Raw genomic sequence first — 20915 nt, 5'->3', positions numbered from 1 at the left:
ACCTAGATTTCAAGCCTTATTCTCTATTTTTTTTTTCAACTGCTTGTGATTATCAGGGCAATTCAAAGAGATACCACCGAAACACTTTTTAATACTGCCAAAGCCCCACCAACTGATATTTTCAGACCCTGTTTTACATGTATTATGGTAATAATCATTCCCTGTATATTTTAATTCAGCACAAATGTGCCAGTTAGCAGTTTACATACCACAAGGTGTTTATGAACTGACAGTATCTTTTTGTTCTCTTTTAGAGCAAATGATTTATTTAGGAAGCCGGTAAATAATTAATTTTAAAGGCCTTTCATGTAAAGATAGTTTTTTTCCAGACAGTACCTGTCAAATTATCTTTTTATTGTTTTTTTAGTTTATATTGCATAGTGTTCTGTTTGATTGCATTAATCTAAAGAGCTGTGAAGCTGTTTTTTGAGACACTAAGAATGCAGTTCTGTTTCATGTTGGTTTCATGTTTCCAGTTTGAAAATTGGCACTTTAAATTTATTTTTTCGAAAACAGTTAACAAAAGTAGGTGAAATGAAGTAGCATCCCTAAATATCTAACAGAGAAGAGAAAATTTACTGTGAGATGAAATTATCTGAACATTAAAATAACTGCATTCATAGTAAATGTTTTAATTTCATGTGCAATATGTGTTATGACATTTATATTTTCAAAAAAAGTCCTGAGTAGTTTCAAATATAATTCCTTCTGTCCTTACCGAGGCAGTGCGGAGGGGAGCAGGCAGGAGCTGGTGCTGGGGGCGGCGGGAGGGAGGTGGGGGGCGAGAGCCAGCTTAAAAACTGCCCCCCCCCCAGCACCAGCTCCCTGGTGCCGCCTGCTCCCCTCACACCCATGCTGCTGCATCTATCAGAGTAGAACTCCCTGGTCTGATACAGAGGTAGCAGCACAGAGTGGCGGGGGTTCCCCAGGAGTGGGGCTGGGAGTGCATTGGCTGCTGGCCCTGCTCTTGGGGACTATCGAACAGTTGTGTAACTGCTAAGATTTCATGCAGTTATGTGACTCTTCAGTTACATGATATCTAACATCCCTACCAGAACTCAGAGCTCTGGCTGTGGGATTTCTTTGGAAAAAAATGTTTACCCATTTTTGTAACAATTCTCGAGTCAGAGAATATTAGGCTTCCGTGGTCAAAGGGGATGATAATCTTTGGAAGACGAACTCTGCTCTGGTGAAGTTTCTTCCCCAAAACAAATTACAGAACTTAAAATCATAAGATAGGAGGATATCTGACCTATTACAACTGCAGGAGCTTTTTATAGTATGTCAGTGTTTCTCAACCTTTTTATAAAGTACCCCCCCCCCCTTTTTTAAAAAAGTACCCCTTTAAAAAAAAAGTACCTCCAGTAACTACAGTTTTTGGGGACACACTTTTTTTTCTGCCATTGCAACACATTTGTTTAAACAACTTAATCACAGCTAGGCTATGAAATTTTTGGGTGTAAAAATACAAAAATAATAAAGCGCTGTAAAACTGAAAACAAAAGCAGTCAGTTTTCTTCAAATTTCAGTTGTGTTGGTGTACCCCCTAGATTTCTCTCGAGTACCCCCTAATTGTACTCCTCTTAGGAGTGTTGAGAAACACTGGTATAAGTGATGGAGTAGCAAGATACTGCCTCAGAGAAGAGACCCAGATTCACTGAGCTTTAGGAGGTCCAGAAAAAACTTCATATCCCTACATCAGGGGAAGTTTTAACACAAGATCTGAGACCAGTGTAGCCTTGCGCTCCTTCAAATCTATGATTTGTCTTGCAATCCCCTTTAAGGCAGGCGAGAAAAAAATCTGTTTCAAAAACCAGTTTTCTCATTTGCTGGTTTCTTGAAATCTCAGCTTGCCCACTGTCATTCTTGGTTTCTGTGTTTCTAGTAGGGAAGGACACCTCCACAAACAGACTGAGTTGATCTTGGTACATCCTCACAAGTGGTCTTTCCTCCAATATGGAACACTAGAGCCAGAGCACTTGCCATTTATCTGAACAAGAAGCTGTTGATCTCTTTGTTGCCTCATTAGAGATGTAAATAATGTGTAAAAACAGTAACAGTGTAATCCATTCAAATTCTATTGGTTAAACATTTAACCAGGGAACTAGAGGCGTAAGAAGTTCTACAGCATCCCTGTATTTTATGTGGGGCTCTTGGGGTCAGAGTTTAGATGTTAACTGAAATGGAGAAGCATCAAGTTATCAGGTAACCAATTAAACGTTTACCTTAGATACCATGAAAACACTATACTTGCAAAAGATGCTTTTTTTCTTCCATTGCAGAGAAGACCACTGTGTAACTTTCATAGAATCCTAGGGCTGGAAGAGACCTCAGGAGGTCCTCAAGTCCAGCCCCCTGCCCAAACCAGGACCAATCCCAACTAAATCATCCCAACTTTACAGCAGTCCTTTTGGTAACAAAAGTAGTACTAGTAAATTTCAAGAACAAGAGTTACACGATCCTTCTCTCCATGTTGGCCAGAAAAATATGATCCATGGCTCTTTTTACAGGAACTCAATCAAAGCTGACGTCATACTTAAGGGCTGGACCTCAGATGATCTTTCAATGAGGGCATTTAACTCCACTCCAGCACCACAATCCTCCCTTGACAGCCTGGCTTCAGAGAAGAAAGAGCTCTGTAGGCATTGTGCATTTGAGCAAGTCCTTTAAGGTTTCCTGGCCTTTTGGAAGCAACCCCTTCCAAAATTGAAAAGGTTTATGCCGTAGGGCCATGTGGATCCTTTTGCCTCCCCTACACATTGCCAAACTGCTTTCAGGTAACTTAGATTAACTCCACCTAGGTTCATATGACAGACTTTTCTACTCTTCATGAATGACTAGAAGATTGACCAGTGTGTCCACAGCCCCTGTTCGTCTGGTTTATTCAGGACCTGATATAAATTAGAAAGCATGCCCTCCTTTCATTTTGTGGAATATTAATGTGGTCTTACCAAAGGAAATGATGGCTTATCTGGTGTCAGTACCTCTGACATCAAATTTCTTATCCAGAAGAATATTTTCCTTGGTGGTGTCACTTAATTTACATAGAGTAACTGAAGTGCAAGTGCTAGTGTCTGATCGACTTTATACAACATGCTATAGTATAAGTGTAAAAGTGGTGCATCGGACTCACCTGAGTTCTGCGTTAATGAGAAGTCTGCACTGGTAAGTTTGCCATAATTGCACATCTGCCTTGAAGGCCTTTTTCTATATACTTGATGTCAAAAGACTCTCAGAGACCTCCTTGGATAGGACTAACCTTCTTAAATTACACTTGGCTTTGTATCATTTAACTGCAGTTCCTCAAGCAGTACCGTCACTAGATGACTGATTCGATTTTGCATTGTGATGATAAATGCTATGTCAAAGCTCATTCAGCTTGACGCAGAGTTATTGTTTCTATTGCAGTCATGTAAAACAGCCACATGGTTACATGGTATGTTTATAGAGCATTACTGTTGGACTTGGCCCCTGGATTGTCAGTCCTGTGGTGGTGATGAGAGCGCAATTGGAACTTGCAGTTCAATTGTTTTGTTTTGCTGAAATTCTTGAAAATTTTGGATTGTTAAAATGCGGTGTACAGGATGTACTTCAAATAGTTTACATTCACTTTAAAAGTATTTTACCTAATGTAATGTTAATGGAACAATGTTGTCAGTTTAATCAGGGGTGTGTGAGGCTTTTTAAATATATAATATAGCTCTTACATAGTACTTTTCATGTATGTATCTCAAAGGAGGTGAGTATCATTATCCTTATTTTACAGATAGGTAAACTGAGGCATGGAAAGGCAAAGTGGCTTATCCAAGATGGCCTAGCAGACCAACGACTAAGTCAGCAATCAAACCCAGGTCTCATTGGTCTTAGTCCAGTGACCTTTCCACTAGGACACAACACCTCCTCAAATCTTAAAGGAATAGGTGAAAATGTAAGCACCCTATCCATTAAAATCAGTTGATCTTAGTTTGGGATAACCTCTGTATTTGGTTATGTGGAATTGAATGGATGAAAAAGGAAGAATGCTGGGGATTCCAGCTGCAAATACAGTAGTTTGATGTGTGGGCTACCATAAACCTATGGAATGATTCAGTAGGTATAAATAGAGAAGAACTAATTAAAACATCCTTATGTATCTTGTAAAATAAAAACAATGAATATTCCATGTAATGAAATTTTTTTTCTGAAATATCTGCGCACCTTCAAGAAATACATGTGATTAGCCACTTCATCAGATGTGGGTTCAAACCCACAAAAACTAATGTCCAAAAAAAGTGTTTATCTTTAAGGAGCTACAGGCCTCCTTAACATATTATGTGTTTATCTTTTGTTATTTTAAAACCTTCTTTTGCATACTCTCTAAATCTTTCTGGCTATAGATCGCAATGTTACTGTAAATTACTGAAACCCCCTACGATTACATTTTTTTATTTCTAAATTGGTAAGCTGATGACATTAATCTGTGATCTGCTTTTTAGCTAAAGTAATTGAACTGTTTTCTACTACTAATATTCTGTATTCATTTTGTTAATGCTACAATGTTCATAAGTAGCAGAATCATTAGAGGTCTTTAAAGCAGGTGAGCCCGTGGGCCTGTCTTAACCTAGTTTTTATTTTTTCACAATAATTAATTGGAAGTTAAAATATCACTGTATAGTAAAACAGTTTACTTCAGGAGTTTAATAAAAGCCTGTTCATTTATTCTTGGATTTTTTTGGAAACTACGGTTATTTTGTTTCTTGACAGGGGGCAGAGGGGAGCAAACCACTTGATAACAGAAAAAAGTCTAATTGTTGAAAAAATGTCTACACTGCCGGGTTCTTGCGCAAGAACACGTCCACGCTGCCATGTGTTTTGAGCAAGAGCATCCGTGGCAGTGTGGACGCTCTCTTGTGCAAGAAAGCTCTGATGGCCATTTTAGCCATAGGGCTTTCTTGCGCAAGGAACCCCTGCCATGTGTCCACACTGCCCTCTTGCGCGAGAAGGCTTACACTTGTTAGAAAAGAGCGTAGCTCTTGCGCAAGAAGCCCTGTCTTCTGACGTCGTACTGCAAATCTTCTTGTGCAAGAGCGGGCGGGGCAGTGTGGATGCTCTGCGGGTTCTTGCGCAGGCACGGCCGTTAAGATAAGCCACCCTTATCAAAAGCCAGTCAAGGGTTATGATGAAACCCCGTCTGTAGTCTCAGTCTTCCCTCTCGGGTAGACTGTACAGTGGTGTGGGCAGGGTTGCGGGGGGAACCCGGGCCGGCACACTACTGAAGGTTCCAGCCCGGGAATCCTAAGGCAGTGGCGACAGACAGTGTTTCCTCCATTCCCAGTGTTGCAGCCGTTTCTTTGGGCCACTTCCCCAAATGACCACTCCCAGTATCTTTCTGCTTCTCCACAGCACACTTCCTCACTCCCAGTCCTTGGCTCCTCCAGCCCTCTTTGAAGGGAAGCCTTTTAAACCAGCCCCAGCAGGCCTTTAATGGGCTCCAGGTATTTGGATTAGCAGCTCTCTCACTTGCTGCATGTGCCTGCCTGACTTAATTGCTCTGTAGCAGCCCCATCTCTGGTCACTCAAGAAACAGAAAACTATTCACCCAATGGCCAGAAAATGTATTGTCTATCAGACTGTGGTAGCCAACTGCTCTATCACATGGTATGTGTGTGTTTGTGGACTTCTGCTGATCTCTCATAGACCACTTTTTTTCTTCTTGGGGAATGGTGGTATTCTCGTTCATCTTGTACTTACTCAATTCTTTAAAAAAGATAATCGCATAAAACCAGGATTTGTATTCCTCAGAGAAAAAAAATAACTTCCTCTTTCTCTGACACAAGTTGGTTACTGCAAAAATGATTGATGTCACCAAAAGATGATTACTGCTTCAGTTTTGGAGTAGCAATAGGAACAGCTCTCTTCTGAAAAAACAATTATCCTCTTTTGGAGCAGACGGTGTTTATTTCCCTGGTTTACTATTACAAAGCGTGACACAAACAGTTTCTAACTAAATATTATTCAGAGTCCTAAAAGATGTGTTAGTAGCAGTTGAAATTCTTCACTTTTCTGAGTGGCATGGGCACTGTTCTCTTTCTGTTACTTATTACTGTACTAATGATACTAAAGAATGATATTGAACACAAACTTTACATGTTGGTGATGCAGGTGGGTTTTTCCTCCTGTTTTAGCAGACATGCACTTCTGAGATTTTTCTCTTTTCTTTTTATAGGACAGTGGCAGGTGAGGTCAATTGGTGACCAGGTAGGCTCTTAATACATGTAAAAGGCTGAAGCACAGCAGGGGGGACCCAGCGCGAGCTGGGACCTCTGATTACTGGCTTGCGCTGGGTCCCCCCGCTGAGCTTCTGATTTTTGAATGTGTTAAGAGCTGCAGCGTCTGGGACTGGGTGTGAGTCAAGAATCCCTGCTACTACCTTGCCCCCTGCAGAGACAGTGCTGAGGAGAACCAGCTTGTAAGATGGCTCCCCCCAGCACTGGCTCCTGCTCCCCGCTCTTGCTGCCTCTGTTAAAGGCAGCGGGGGGAGGGGGCAGCTACTAGTCGAGGAACTAGTCAACTATCCATTAAGCTTCTGCTTATTGGATAGTCAGCTACTCAACTAGTCTCTTACATCCCTAATTACCATCAGTAGTAAATTTGGACTAGAAACTTGTAAAGCTTCCTTTACTTTCTCCATAACTAATTTGAATTATTTTGTGATTTCTAACAGTAAAAATGTTCTTTGCACTAAAATGACAGTTGAATTGGTAACTTTGTTTTAATTTTGTTAGGAAATATTTTTATTAACGCTAAACATAATAGCCATAACTTTTTTCCAATTAAAAATAAAAATAATTATTTAAACCAGAGATTCTCAACGTGATCTGTGGACCCATTCTGAGAGAGCTGCTACTGGTCTGCTCTGGTTTGTTTACTTGTCAGCTCCGCAGCTACAGGGCCTCCTGGCTCCCATTGGTTGCAGTTTGCCGTTTGCAGCCAACGGGAGCTGTGGGAAGCAGCAGCCTGGGTCACAGTGCTTCCCACAGCTCCCCTTGGCTGCAAATGGCAAACCACAGCCAGTGGGAGCTGTGAGGCTCCGTGGCTGCGGAGTTGGTAAGTGAACAGACCAGAGCATCCTGGTAGCAGCTCTTCTGAGAGTGGGTCTATGGAGATTTCAAGATGCTAGGCAGTTGTAACTCTGAAGACAGTTTATCTGTATGTGGACTAGAATGAGAAGGTACTCATAGAATCATAGGACTGGAAGGGACCTCAAGAGGTCATTGAGTCCAGCCCCCCGCCCTCAAGGCAGGACCAAGCTCCATCTACACCATCCCTGACAGATGTCTATCTAACCTGTTCTTAAATATCTCCAGAGAGGGAGATTCCACCACCTCCCTTGGCAATTTATTCGTTGACTATTTTTAAGTTGTTCCCAACATTAACTTTAAATGGTACTGATCAAGCAGCTGCAGTAAACTGCAGAGAAATTTATATTCTAATTATTGTTGAAAAGAATCTCTTGCTTTTTAATAATATATAGACTTTAATATGTCTTCCACCGAAAAATATTAAAGCTGTTTACACACAGTAACAACTTGTCACATCACAGTGAAATAGAGAACTAGCCTCATTTACCTGTTTATCATAAGTGTCACCGGTAGTTTGTCAGTTTTTGGAATACATATCAGTTGTCCTGACTCTCTTGTGCTTTTTGACAGAAAAGAATCCTTTTCCCCACCTCTTGTCCACTGAAGTTATATTGTTTCAGTGAGAAAAATATCACAGATATACACACATTTATATGAAATTTCTTTTGACTTTCAGAGCGGGCACTTGGAATTACCTGTGAGGGTGTCTGTAATCACAGCCTTGGTACAAAAATTGCTTACACAGATCATTTAAATTTAACTTCGGCCTCTGATGGGACCATAGGAATCCAAGGAACTTTACCCTGATATAAAACAGGCACTTTTTACATTAGAATGACTAAAATTTTAGTATTAATAGACAGGACTTGACAAACCCCAGCGAGAGCCACTCGCCAGCCTCACACTGCGCATGCACGAAGCGCTGGTGAATGGGGCTCACGGAGCGACCGGCTGAAATTTACTCGCCATGGGCGAGTAGATTCAGCGGTTTGTCGAGCCCTGCTAATAGATGTTTAAATGACATCAAACATTTTTTGTTTCCGGGAGTAATATTAGCGCCCAGTTCAATGGTGGTAGATTTTGGAGCCATGGGGCTTTTTTCCCCTTTTGCCTTCTGTGGTTTACCATTCCGCTTGAGACAAAGTCAAGGATCCTAAATTTTCCCTGCTCTGGCAAGGAGTCTTAGTGCTAAGCTATACTTTTCCTCAAAAACAAATAAACAAAACTGTTACTTTTTTATTTCATTCTTTCACTTTCACTTTCTGGAAAGGGCCCATGTTTGTGTTGGATATAAAAGTAATCTTCCTCACCTCTCAAATTACTAAATTTATGAAAAACTGTTCTGGGATTAAATGTAAATAGAATTGTCCCGTCCATTGAATAGCAGAATTGGGAGCAAAAAGGAGTAGGTTCTAGAGTAGTAACTTTTCCTTCCTTCTCAAGTAATGGCTAACTTAATGTGATCATTAATGATGCAATTTCAGTATATTTAAATGTGTAACTCAGATACTGGTGTATGATTTGTTAAACAAAGCATCCTTTGTGGGTCCCATATTTTCTAGTCCTTCACAGATTACTCATTGCAATGTTGTCCTGTTCATGAGGAAAGGAACCTGCTGTCTCCAAATTCTTGGCATGGCCTCCCCTCAAAAATTATTTCCCACCCTGAGTTAGAAAGTGGTCAGGGGCCATACTCCCCATGATTTTAATAGAGGAAGTGTGCGGCGTGGGATGGAGGTTAGGTGCACAAGGGAGCTTGCAGTACAGGATTGGGGTGCAAGAGATGGTGTGCATCTGGGAGAGAGTTTGGGTGAAGGAGGTAGTTGTGACTTGGGGCAAGAGATTGAGGTGTAGGAGGGAGTACAGGGGTTTGGGCTGTGACCTTGGGCAGGGAGAGGGTTGTGCCCTGGGTCAGAGGATTAGGGTGCAGGGTACAGGACGGGGAGGGAGAAGGTTTGTGGGGTAGGGAGGCAAGAGTAGAGGAGTCAAAGGCTTGGGAGGAGGGAAGGGTTGGGGTGCCAGAGGCAAGCTCTGTTCAGAAGACTTACTTGGGCGACTCCCAGCAAGCAGCACAGAAGGGTTCTCAGGCAGGTTCTCTGCCTGCTCCATTCTTGCATCTGCTGCAGGGGCCATGTGGCTCTGAATAGCTTCAAGCCTGAGGGAAGAAGGGGTGCTTTTCACACTGCCTGTTCTTCAAACAGGCCGCTCTCATTGACTGTGAGCCTGTCAATGGGATTGTGCTGGGGATGGAGGCAGCACGTGAAGCCTCTCCCTCCTTAGCTGCATCAGTCCATATAATAAAAAGATAATAGTGGCGTCGTACCTCGGTGTTTTCGTACCTCGGTACCTTCGGTGGTCTGGGCTGTGAGTGTCAGCGTCGTCTGGTCAGGGTTGTCCTGGCGCGCTCCTGACAGGACCTCTACTCCATTGTTAAACTTTCGGCTGTGTGCGTAACAATCGGTACTCCCTTTATCTAGAGTGTTAGACCCCATGCACTTGGGTCAACACGAGATCTCTGAGAGGCCCCGGAAACGACAGATGCAGGCAAGGTTTGAAATCAATCGAGCAGGTTTATTGTCAAATGCAAAGCTCTACCAGTTGGTAACAGAGATCAGTACAATGTTACACCACTGGGCACTATGGCCCGCATTGACAAGGTACCAACACCGGGCAGGTCTATTGCCATATAACAGATATTAACAGCAGTTAGTCAAAGTTAAGCTACTGTGCACTCTGTAAGTGTAGGCAATGATACCTGCCGGTCAGGCGCGTAGTGTGCCCCCCCAAGGTCGGCCGGAGAGCACCCTCTGCGGTGTCCTTTTATAGACAGGTACAAACAACTTACATAATTTCTTTACGTACCAGGTTACCACCCTCTGTTGCCTAGTTACCACCCCTCACCTTATGGAAGGGGGGCTTACTTACTAACCTTCATGCTGTCAATTCCGACCCGGTCCTGAACCTAGGTCGGTATGTGCATTAGTTTTTAGGGAGTTTTTGTACCAAGACATTTCTTATTAAGATGTTCCATTACTCCCCTTTGGCTTACAGTTTGTACCCAGTGCCTCCCTGTGTCCTTCCATGCTCGACCTAACTTACACAATCATACAATTATCAATAGGGCCTCTTTCTTGGCTCCTGTTACTGAACCAAAGTCTTGCTCACAAGATTGCAGGCCTGTTGCTGTTTTCATGTTACAGGCCTCTATTTAGGCCTGCTGACTCCATGTCAGTCATGCTACTGACCCTCAACTTACTACAAGTGGAACAGTCCTTTTTTGGATTAGCATATGGCCTATAGGTGACACTGACATTTAATAGTGGAAATCTTAAAGTTACTGGGTCCACATTAGCATCCTCTGAATGCTTGAGCTTTGTCTTACTTTTGAAGATGGTCTACTTTGACAAAAGAAGCTCTCTTGTTGATGGTGCATATGCACTTGATTTTCAAGCATGTGTTGTGTGGTTAAATGTCATGGTGATAGCAGACTATGTTGTGGTGTTTTAACCTTTATGGTTCCTGAGGGGGGGTGGGGATGTGTGTGTGTGTGTGTGTATGTGTATGAGGAGGAATGTTGGTCTGAAACGCTAGGCATTTTTCTGTGCTGTGCACATACATCTTGTGCAGTCTGATGTACTTTGTCTACACAGGCTAGAATGGGACCTGTCCTTCATTAATTCACATCCATTGTTGGCTGTAAAAGTGAAATCTACAGTATAGCTTAGGTATGGTTATGTGTTGGGCTGTATGGCACAGCAGTGCACCTTAGTCATGTCCATGTTATGGATTCTACCATTTCTTCTGCTATTGAAGCTCCATTGTGGAAGATGCAGATCTTGAGAGAGTTGACGTTTCCCCCATTTCTCTTTTGTGATTTTTTTTTCAGGGGGTGGGGAGACACATTTGCTCTAGTGTTTGAAAAGAGGAAAAGGGAGTGACTGGATATTTCTCTTTATGAGAGCAAAATAATATGTAGAATATGTAATTTCTGTATGTATTCAGAGTATTAGATTTAATGTTGGGATGTGAAGGACTGGTTGCTTACTGGATAGTCAAGTTTGTCGACTAGTTGCTTCCCCCCCTTTGCTGCCACTATCAGGTGGGGATACTTCAAAGCAACAGTGCCACGTGGAACCTGGGGCCAGACCCTGGGCTCTCCATGGTGCTGCTGCTTTGAAATGCCGCGAGGAGCTTGATACCAGGCTCCCTGTGGCATTTCAAAGCAGCAGCGCAGCATGGAGCCCAAGGTCAGTGGGGGAGTCCCCAGCTGACCCTGGGCTCCACGTGGCAACAGTCCTAGGGCTGTTTCTACACTTCAATGGCAGAGGCACCAACTATTCAATGCATCGACTATTTGATTAGTCAGTTAATCACAATTTAACATCTCTAATTTAACGAGCCCAATATTTGCTTGCATGTATTGATTCAACAGTTTCTCTGTCAAATGATTGCATATGCACTGTTTGAACGGTAATTAGATTGTGATACCTTAATATAGCGTTATTATTCCACATATAAGATGCTCCTTTCAGTACTTGGTGAGAATTATCTGTAAACTGAGATTACCTTGTTTAGGATGATCAAATGTCCTGTTTTTAAAGGGCTAGTCCCGTATTTAAGACTTCCTGCAGGTGTCCTGGCTTTTTCTTACAGGACAACTTGCCCGTTTTTTATTTTCTTTCTTCCCCACATTCGTACTGGTGGATCCTGCTGCTTGCCGTATCTCTGCTTGCCAGCTGCCCTCCAGCTAGTAGTGTGTGTTTGTCGGGGCGGGAGTGTCAGTGGTTGATGATGTGGGTGGGTGTGCAAAGCTCATGGTAGTGAAAAAATGCAGTGCCCAGGGCCAGCCGCTCCCCCTGTTGGTCTGTCAGAGCAGCTCCCGCTGTGTGCCTGCTCTTGGCCTGGCCCCTTGTCCTGTTTCTGGCCAGCAATGGCTGTGTACTACACGCTGCAGTAGCTGGTGAGTGCAGGAAGGTGTCAGGCAGCAGCCAGTTGCATGTTGCCTCTGTTATCCAATCATCATTCCTTTACCCCCAGTCACTGTCCTTTCCCTGCTTTGTCCCCCCACGCCAAGCTCTGCTCATCTTCCATATCCCCAATGATGAGGTCTGTTCTAGTCCCAGTACTGTGCAGAGAAACAGCCCTGGTCGGTACTCCTCTAGCTGGGCAGGCGCCCCAGGAAACCCCAAGTCCTTCCTTCTAGTGGCGCTGGACAAGAGGTGCTGAGATCTGCATGTGTCAAAGCCCTGCAAGGCACAGGTACCGGGAAGCTTTTATGCCCCTCAGCTGAGCTCTGGAGTGGCAGCAGGAAGGATGGGGGAGTGATTTCCAGCCTCTTCACTGCCCAAACCTGCAGGTTCCACAATACTTAGCACCCTCTTCACCTCCTAAACCTCCCCCCCAGCTTCCCATGTGTACCAGCTCCTGCCTGCCCCCCTCACCCTGTGCACTGTTTCCTCTATATCAGAGGCAGCAGCATGGGGCGGGGCAGGTGGCTCCACAGGATCTGTTGCTCATAGGGAGCCAGCTTAAAAGCTGACTCCCCACAGGCACCATCTCCCTCCCCCTTACTGCCTCTGATACAGAGGCAGCGGGGGGGGGGGGGGGGGGGAGAATTGTGTGTAGTCATTTGGGTTAACCGATAAGTCCAGGCGTATCGGTTAATTGTTTACACAACTATATGCGAACATCCCTACTTTTAGCTATTTTCATTTAAATGAAACAAGCACCGAAACAGTTTCCTTACCTTGCAAATATTTTAAACCCCTCTCCCCATTTTTTTAGTAATTTACATTTAACACAATACTTTACTAAAGTCTCTGCTGCTGCCTGATTGCGTACTTCCAGTTTGAAATGAGGTGTGTAGTTGATTGATTGTAACTCCCATGTTTGTAACTGAGGTACTCCTGTATGGTAAAAGCTAGGGAAGAATCCCAATTGAATCTCCGCATGCAGCTTTTACAGGGTTTATAGTTGGCTGGAAAATAAAAAATGTTCTTCGAGTGGTTGCTCATGTCCATTCGAAGTAGGTGTGCGCACCGCGTGCACCGTGTCTTCCGGAGCGTTTTCCCTAGCAGTACCCGTAGTGCCAGCAGGGCGCCCCCTGGAGTGGCGCCGCCATCGCAGAGCATAAGTACCCCTGCCGGCGCTGCCCCACCTCAGTTCCTTCTTACCGCCGTGACGGTGGTTGGAGCGTTTCTATCTGTCAGTCAGTCAGTTAGTTAATGGTTCACGTTCTTCTACCTTGATTGTAAATAGTTCTCTTAGTTAGATAGTTAGGTTCTTTGTTTTCTCTCCCCCCTTGGGGGTGACGAATGCCAGGGCCGCAGGGCTTCAAGGCGTGCGCTGCCTGCGGGAAGTTTATGCCCAGAGGCGACCCACACGACAGTTGTCTGAAGTGTCTGGGTGAGGGCCATCTCGCAGTCGCCTGTAAGATTTGCAAGTCTTTTAAGCCGTGCACGAAGAGGGAGAGGGTTTCCCACCTAAAACTTCTTCTCATGGAGACGGTGTTACAGCCGGTGCCGTCGGAGCATCCTACGGTGCGCAGCGCACCAGCATCTACACGCAATATTCCTCCTCAGCACCGTGCGTCCGCGTCAAGATCCCGGCACTGGTCTCACTCTCCGGCGTCCAAGAGGGTGAAAAAGTCCCACGGAAGATCCCCTTTAAAAAAGACCATGTCGGTCGCGTACTGCGGTGCCGGCTCACCAGTGCACATATCCGCTGCGGTGCGCCACAGTCGGTGAGAAGGTCTCGATAGTCCAGGGCACCTTCCTTCTCACCGCCTATCTACGCCGGACACATTCGAAGCGGCGCAGGACCTTATTAGTCTCACCACCTGCCCCCCATCATCAGTTGACGCGGATGGGTTGAGGTCGCCCTCGCCAGAGGCTGAATTGGCTATGGCTTCGCCTCCGCATGACCCTGGCCAGCATGCTCGGGCACCTTATGCGTCGGGACCGTCCCATGTGGGATCAGTACTGATCGCCTCGACAGCGACACAACTTTCGACACCGGGTTGCCAGTCTTGCTCAACTTCGGGCTGTGCCCGACCCTCAGTGGTGCTGATCTCTCTCCCAGCTTCTCATTTGGCGGCACCGGTACTGTACTCTCTCAGCCATGTGGCGTCCATTACGGCACCGCTGTCTTCCACGGCACCTAGCCCCCTGGTGCCTGCGTCCATCTCCGCACCGTCGCAAACACCGGCACCGACCACGTGGACCTTGCCAGTGCCCCAGTCGACAGTTGCATCAGGACACTCGGCACCGAGCCTGAGTGGTTTAGCGGCTACCCCAACGCCGTGTCCGGTACCGGGCATGGGTCCCCCGGTACCGTGCGCACCACCAAAACACTTCCGGCACCGGGCCTGGGCACCCCGTGCCGCAACTGCCGGCGTCAGCTTTCCCGGCACCGGGCTTGAGCACCCCGGTGCCGCAACTGGCAGCAAGTCTCCTGACACCGGGCATGGGTCCCCCGGTGCCGCAACATGTCCGCCTCCACCGTATCCATGCCGGCAAGCTGGAATCCATGGCCAGGTTTGCCCCGCACCCTTCGTCTGCTCCGCCCTGGCCGGAGTCCGACTACTCATCAGATTCGGATGCCACTTCCATCCGTTCAGGGTCCTCGGGAGCATCCTCGACCCATAGATCCCGTTGTCGACATTGGCGGGACCTTTCGCTGGCGCAGCAAACCTGGCCCCCGCATCCGCAGTGGCCTTTTTGGACGCCTTGGGCTTATCATCAATGGCAGGGAGCAGTGCCTCCATCTCTGGTGTCGGAGGGTTTGGGTTGCCGATCGCAGCCCTCGGCGTCGCTGTCTCGACCACCCCCCTCCCCGCACGGGGTACCGCAGCCTGATCCGGCGACAGAGGCCCCGGTGCCGGAGCCGGGCCCACAGCCGGTGCAATACGTTCCACCGGCACCACAGTCGGCACCGACCATAGACCCGGCACCGATGCAGGAGTCGTCCTCGTCTCCTGATGAGGCCCTGGCAGACCTGGCACCTAGTCTGCCTACTGTGGATGCCCATACGCACCAAGAGTTGCTTCGTCACCTGGCATCCAATCTGGGCATCCCGGTGGAACCTGTTGTAGAGGATACTGATCCAATGGTGGACATCCTTGCCGATGATGCACCCGCATGTTTGGCTCTGCCACTGAACAAAACGGTGGCCAAGATTACTAATGCCCTGTGGCAGATGCCGGCGACCTTGACCCCTACCTTGAAAGGGGTCGAGAGGCGCTATTGTGTTCTACAGATGGGGCATGAACATCTGTTTTCGCAGCCCATCCCGGGATCCTTGATTGTGCCGGCTGTAGCTCAAAAGGAAAGGCTGCCCCAGCCAGGACCCTCTCCAAAGGCGAGAGCACCTAAACGCCTGGATTTGATGGGTCGTAAGGTTTACGCCACAGGTGCGGTGCAACTTCGCATCGCAAACCAACACGCAATGTTGAGCCAGTATGCCTTCAATACTTGGCAGGCTGTGGAGAAATTCAAGGATAGGCTTCCGGCTGAGGACCGTCAGAAGTTCGCGGCCATCGCTTCGGAGGGGAAGCTTATTGCCCGGATGGCTCTCCAGGCATCCCTGGACACAGTTGACTCGGCAGCCTGTGCTATGACATCTGGGGTTGTCATGCGCTGTGGTGCCTGGCTGCAAGTCTCCGGGATTCCCCCCGACGTCCAGAATACTATCCAGGACTTACCCTTTGATGGCAAAACTTTGTTCTCGGAGCACACCGATTCTAGGCTCCATATGCTAAAGGAGACAAGGTCTACCCTTAAATCCTTGGGCATTCACACTCCTGCCCCTCAGCGTCGCTAGCTGCCCTATAGGCAACAGGGGAGGGTGCAGCCCCAGGTCCCCCGTGGGGATTACTGGAGGCACCACTCCCGGGCCTCCGATGGAGGTTCCGGGGCGGCTGCGCACCCCCCCCCCCCAGGCGCTAGGGGTCGCCGTCGTCGCCTCAGGGCAGACCGCCAGCGGGGAGGACCCCACGGCCCTTCCCATCAGGCCAAGCCCCAATTTTGACGCGCTGATAGTTGTGTACCAGTCTCCTACCCTGGCCCCCTGTTTGGGGCCAGGCTATCCCATTTTGCCCATGCTTGGGCATTAATCACAACAGATGCTTGGGTATAGTAAATGGAGGCTATACCATCCCTTTCTTGGGCCGGCCATGGGCTGGCCCCCTTCCAACCCCCCTCCCTGGCCCTTTTCAGGGACACCCCTCTCAAACACATCCTGCGTCAGGAGGTGTCCATGCTCCTCACAAAGGGAGCAGTAGAGGAGGTCCCCCCACACCTGTGGGGACGGGGATTCTATTCCCGATATTTTGTTGTCCCCAAACCAAAAGGAGGAGTCCGTCCCATCTTGGACCTCAGAGATCTGAACAAGGCGGTCATAAAACACAAGTTCAGAATGGTAACCTTAGCCTCAGTCATTCCAGTGCCTCAGTTAGGAGACTGGTACGCAACTCTCGATTTCAAGGACGTGTACTTCCACGTGGTGATCAGAACCAGCCACAGGAGGTTCCTCAGGTTTACTGTTGGCCAGCACCATTTTCAGTTTATGGTGCTCCCTTTTGGCCTGTCAACGGCACCCAGAGTGTTCACCAAGTGCATGGCAGTGGTTGCAGCGTCTCTCCGCAAACAAGGGGTGCACGTGTTCCCGCACCTCGACGATTGGCTAATCCGAGGTCGCTCTTACGAGCAGGTAAAGGCTCACGTATCGGTTTATAGTTGGCTGGGAAATAAAAAATGTTGTAATCCAGTGACTGGGTCTTGCAAATTTGAATAGACAGTGATTTAGTTTCTGTTAGCTTTCAATATCTTCTCTGTATAGAAACTCACTTTCAGATAGTAGAAAATGGAAGATTCTCCCTGTTTTTAAAAATCAAAGCATCTTTGAAGCAGAACATTTTGTTTATTAAGGTGATGGTGGCAACCTGCGTTCTCTTTATTATATACATTTAGTTTTAATTCCATTAAATTACAGTAATACAACCACTTTAAATTACAATTTTTTATCTAAAAGATTTTGCTTCCAAAAGCAAGTTTATCAAAGATAAGTTTGAAATATAGTTTTAGCTATTATCTTTGAGGCCTTTCTACACTTGTTTTGAATAAAGGAACAAATCTTGGGGCCTCATACATACACATAACATTTCCCTTGAAGTCACTCATAGCTAAGTGTTTCTGAAAGAACGTGCCCAAAATATTTAAATTAATCCATAAAAACAGTTGTGAATACAAGATGTGTAATACATAAATAGCTGTGGTGTGGCATTATTGCAAGATAGGTTGACAACATACCCCAATAATTAAGTGCGGTGATAAGTGATTGAGCTGCCTGCCATGCAGCCACATAGTAGTACCTGGCAAGGAAATCACAGCAATTCACTGTGAGACAAAAAAATAAGTGTTCCTCCTGTCCCTCTGAAATAATCTTAAGGCCTGTTCCTACTGAGGTGCATAAATACTTGTAACTTAACTTACTTGAATTTCTCCATTGACTTCATTAGTACTAATCATGTAAGTTAAGTTGCTCACACGCATAAGTTATTGTGGGCTCAGGCCCTTGCAAAGTATTATCACAAGGACTGAAAAAAGTAAATGCTTATCTGTTATCAGTCAGGCTTGCACGTCAGTTTTCCTCGTAGTTTAGTGCAGTATTCTATGTAGACGTTGAGAGAAAATCCCAAATGTACACGTTTTATGGAAACCATGTAACTTCAAAATATTTGAATGTAGATTATCAAATATTTTCAATGTTACCATTTGTGTACTGCAAATATATTATTAAAAGCTGCAGGTTAACATTTGTACCTCTTGTTTTCTATCTAGATTGCGTGCCCTTAATCTATATTTTATTTGCTATAACTAGGCTTGGCAAACTAAATTGCGTTTTGAAACATATCACTATTGCAACGTAAATGTGGTGGAAATGACACCTCTTTTCTGCCCACCAAAAAATCCTAGGTTAGTTTGTCTGGATTTTATTCTCTTTTGAAGTATTTGATTAGTATTTCTTAAATGGAAAACATAAGTTTTGTTTTCTTGAGGTGACAGGCATGATAAATCTGCTAAAATAAATTTTTAACAGGGTGAATGGATAAGTTTTGCACACCTAGCTTTATTCTTGCAGATCTTCTCAGACATTAGGTTCTAATATAACTGTCCTATGGTGTGAAACCATCTTTTCAGTTGTCCTGTAATATATTACATTAGTTGTATTGTTGCACATATCAAGAAAAAAATTAGAGGATTAAACAGATTATCTATATCTATCCATCAATTGACAAATTAAAATCATGATGAATATTTCCAACTTCTTTATAGAAATAGTGTGTAAAATAACTTTAGATTCTTGTCACTTTTTATGGCATAAGTATATAATAAAATGCAAAATAGTTATCTTTCACTGTTTTTTGGAAGGCTTTAGTCTTTTTTAGTTATCAAAATCTGCATTATGATTTTGCTCACCATCATCTAGTAAAAACAAAATACTTATAAACACCAAACATCTAAACTGGTGTCCTTGCCATGTTCCTGTAAAATATCGTGTGCATCTATTCAATTTTGGTTATTTTTTTTTTTACTCTTTAGAAAATGATCTTTTTTGTTTTCGTTTCAGATCTTTCAAAGAACAGATTTACTGAAATTCCTCCTGATGTCTGGCTGTTTGCGCCATTAGAGACTTTAAATTTGTATCACAACTGCATCAAATCCATTCCTGAAGCCATAAAAAATCTGCAGATGTTAACGTATCTTAATATTAGGTGAGTAACCCTTTGTCCTTCTGATGGGATTATGTACAGACCCAGTGGGATTTTGTGAGAGGAAGGAAAAAACCCTCAGCTTTACAGGAAGACTGTTAGCATACGTATATATCGAATGGGGCATTATGGAAAACTGTAACCTTATGTACAGTTGAGACTTGGTTTCTGGCATGCTTACATTTTGATCCCTGCCCACCTAAAATCTTCAGGAATGATATCTTCCGCTATAAATTTTGCATATGATATTTTTAACCATCGGTTGTTTGTTCTTGTCAAGTTTGAGATTAACTTGATCGAGAGGAACGGAGGATTCTGGAAAAATAATGTTTAACCATGTCTGAAAACTCCAGTGCTGCTTCCCTCCTACCCTGCATGCCATGTCTGTTTTGTTTTGTTTTTTTTACCTATAACTTCAAGTGAAGTTTGTTCAAAAGCTTATGAAAATGTAGTATACAGGATCAAATTTTCGACCAGAAGGAATATTCAGGAAGTTATGCACTGGCAAATTTGCAGTGTAAGAAAGGTCTGCTTTGTGGAGATTTTAAAGAGTTCTACTGACATCTGAGACCTACACTGTTTTTAAAACAAATCTCTAACCCTTTTCCTATGCAAAGAGCAGCAAAGCACAATTTTATTATGCGTCTGGGGATAAAAGATACGGAAGAAACCTCCTCACAAATAGAACAAATGCTCTTTTAAGTAGGGCTTATTTCTATACTGAAACAGGTTCTCTCAGGGTACTTGAGTGGGCCCGTTCCATGATGTGGTTTAGCTCCCTGGGTGAGTCTCTTGGCTTGGTGAAGATGAAGAACACTCAGACACTGTCTGTGGCTACCAGAACTGTCTGTGGTTAGTGTATAGTCATGTAAACGGTGAACCGATAGGCCTGGGTTACCGGTAAACTGACTACACGCCCCTCATGCTGCCTCTGTATAAAAGGCAGCAAGGATGCGAGGTGAGAGCACCTGATCCTCTGATAGAGAGGCAGCAGTGAGGAGGGTGAGGGGGGCAGGTGGAAGTTGGTACATGCAGGAAACTGGCTTTCAAGACTGCTCCCCATGCCTGTTGGTTTACACAGAGCCTCCTGCACTGCTGCCTCTCTATCAGCAGGCGGGAGCTGATATGCGTGACTTGCCATGGACAGAGGCTGCTCCGTGGGATGGATCAGAGGCGGCAGCAGGGGGAAGCCAGTCTGTGCAGGGAGATGGCTTTTAAATAGGATCCGAATATAATAATGTCATCTTCCAATAATTGAGATGAGAATCTAAAGAACAAGATGCATTTATAAAAACATTTCACAAGTGAAATTAGGTTGGCTTAACTACATCACTCTCAGGATGTGCTTTTTTTTTCCAAATTTTAAACCGGCTCCTCTCATGGACCAGTTCCTTGGGAGTGGGGCTGGGAGTCACTGTCTGCCGCTCCACCCCTGGGGACAATTGAATAATAGTGCAACTGATAAGATTTGGTGCATTTACCCGGTTATTCAATTAAGGGATATCTAACATCCCTAACCAGAACAGGCCCCTCAGTTCCCCCTCTGTGTTGCTAATCAAAATCATTATACCTTGAGTGTTTCACAGTGTGCTTAATCATTTTCTTGAGCTAGGCTCGCTGGAGTGAGTAACTAGACCATACTGTTAGAATGAAAGCAAGCAGAGAGAGATCTGGTCTACACTAAAAAATTAGATCAATCCTGCTGTGGTGTTCAGAGGTGAGAAAAAAAAATCACACTCAACATGACATAGTTAAGCCAGCCTAAGTTCACTAATAGACAGTCTTCCATCAATCTTGGTACTACCTCTTGGGGTGAGGGATTATGAATGCTGACAGGAGAACCTCTGTCATCAATGTAGGTATTGTCTATGCTGAAGCACTACTGCAGCTGTTCTGCTGTAGCATTTCAAGTGTAGCCAAGCCGAAAGATTCAATTTATAAGTAAATGAGTTTGCCCATTCTCTTATCTTCAGTTCATTTCATTTGATGTTACTTGCACGTGCTGGTCTGGCAAGGCATCAAAA

At 45.0% G+C, this 20915-nt stretch overlaps 1 protein-coding gene across 3 annotated transcripts in view; it reads left to right on the top strand.

The window, feature by feature from the left end:
• The window catches only part of LRCH2 (leucine rich repeats and calponin homology domain containing 2), an 89802-nt gene that overhangs the window by 7771 nt on the left and 61116 nt on the right, over positions 1–20915 (top strand). For 2 of the 3 annotated variants that reach the window (XM_089781790.1, XM_089781789.1), the window contains exon 2: positions 18750–18894. In XM_089781790.1, coding sequence (XP_089637916.1) covers positions 18750–18894 — 145 coding nt within the window. Of the gene's footprint in view, positions 1–17978; positions 18095–18749; positions 18895–20915 lie in introns of those variants that run through there. The other variant, XM_089781791.1, reaches the window with a different exon arrangement.

Source organism: Pelodiscus sinensis, chromosome 13, assembly GCF_052426305.1.
Source record: "Pelodiscus sinensis isolate ZL-2025 chromosome 13, ASM5242630v1, whole genome shotgun sequence".
NCBI lineage: Eukaryota > Metazoa > Chordata > Testudines > Trionychidae > Pelodiscus > Pelodiscus sinensis.
The sequence above is the reverse complement of the archived record's forward strand: the minus strand, read 5'-3'. Positions and strand labels throughout refer to the sequence as shown.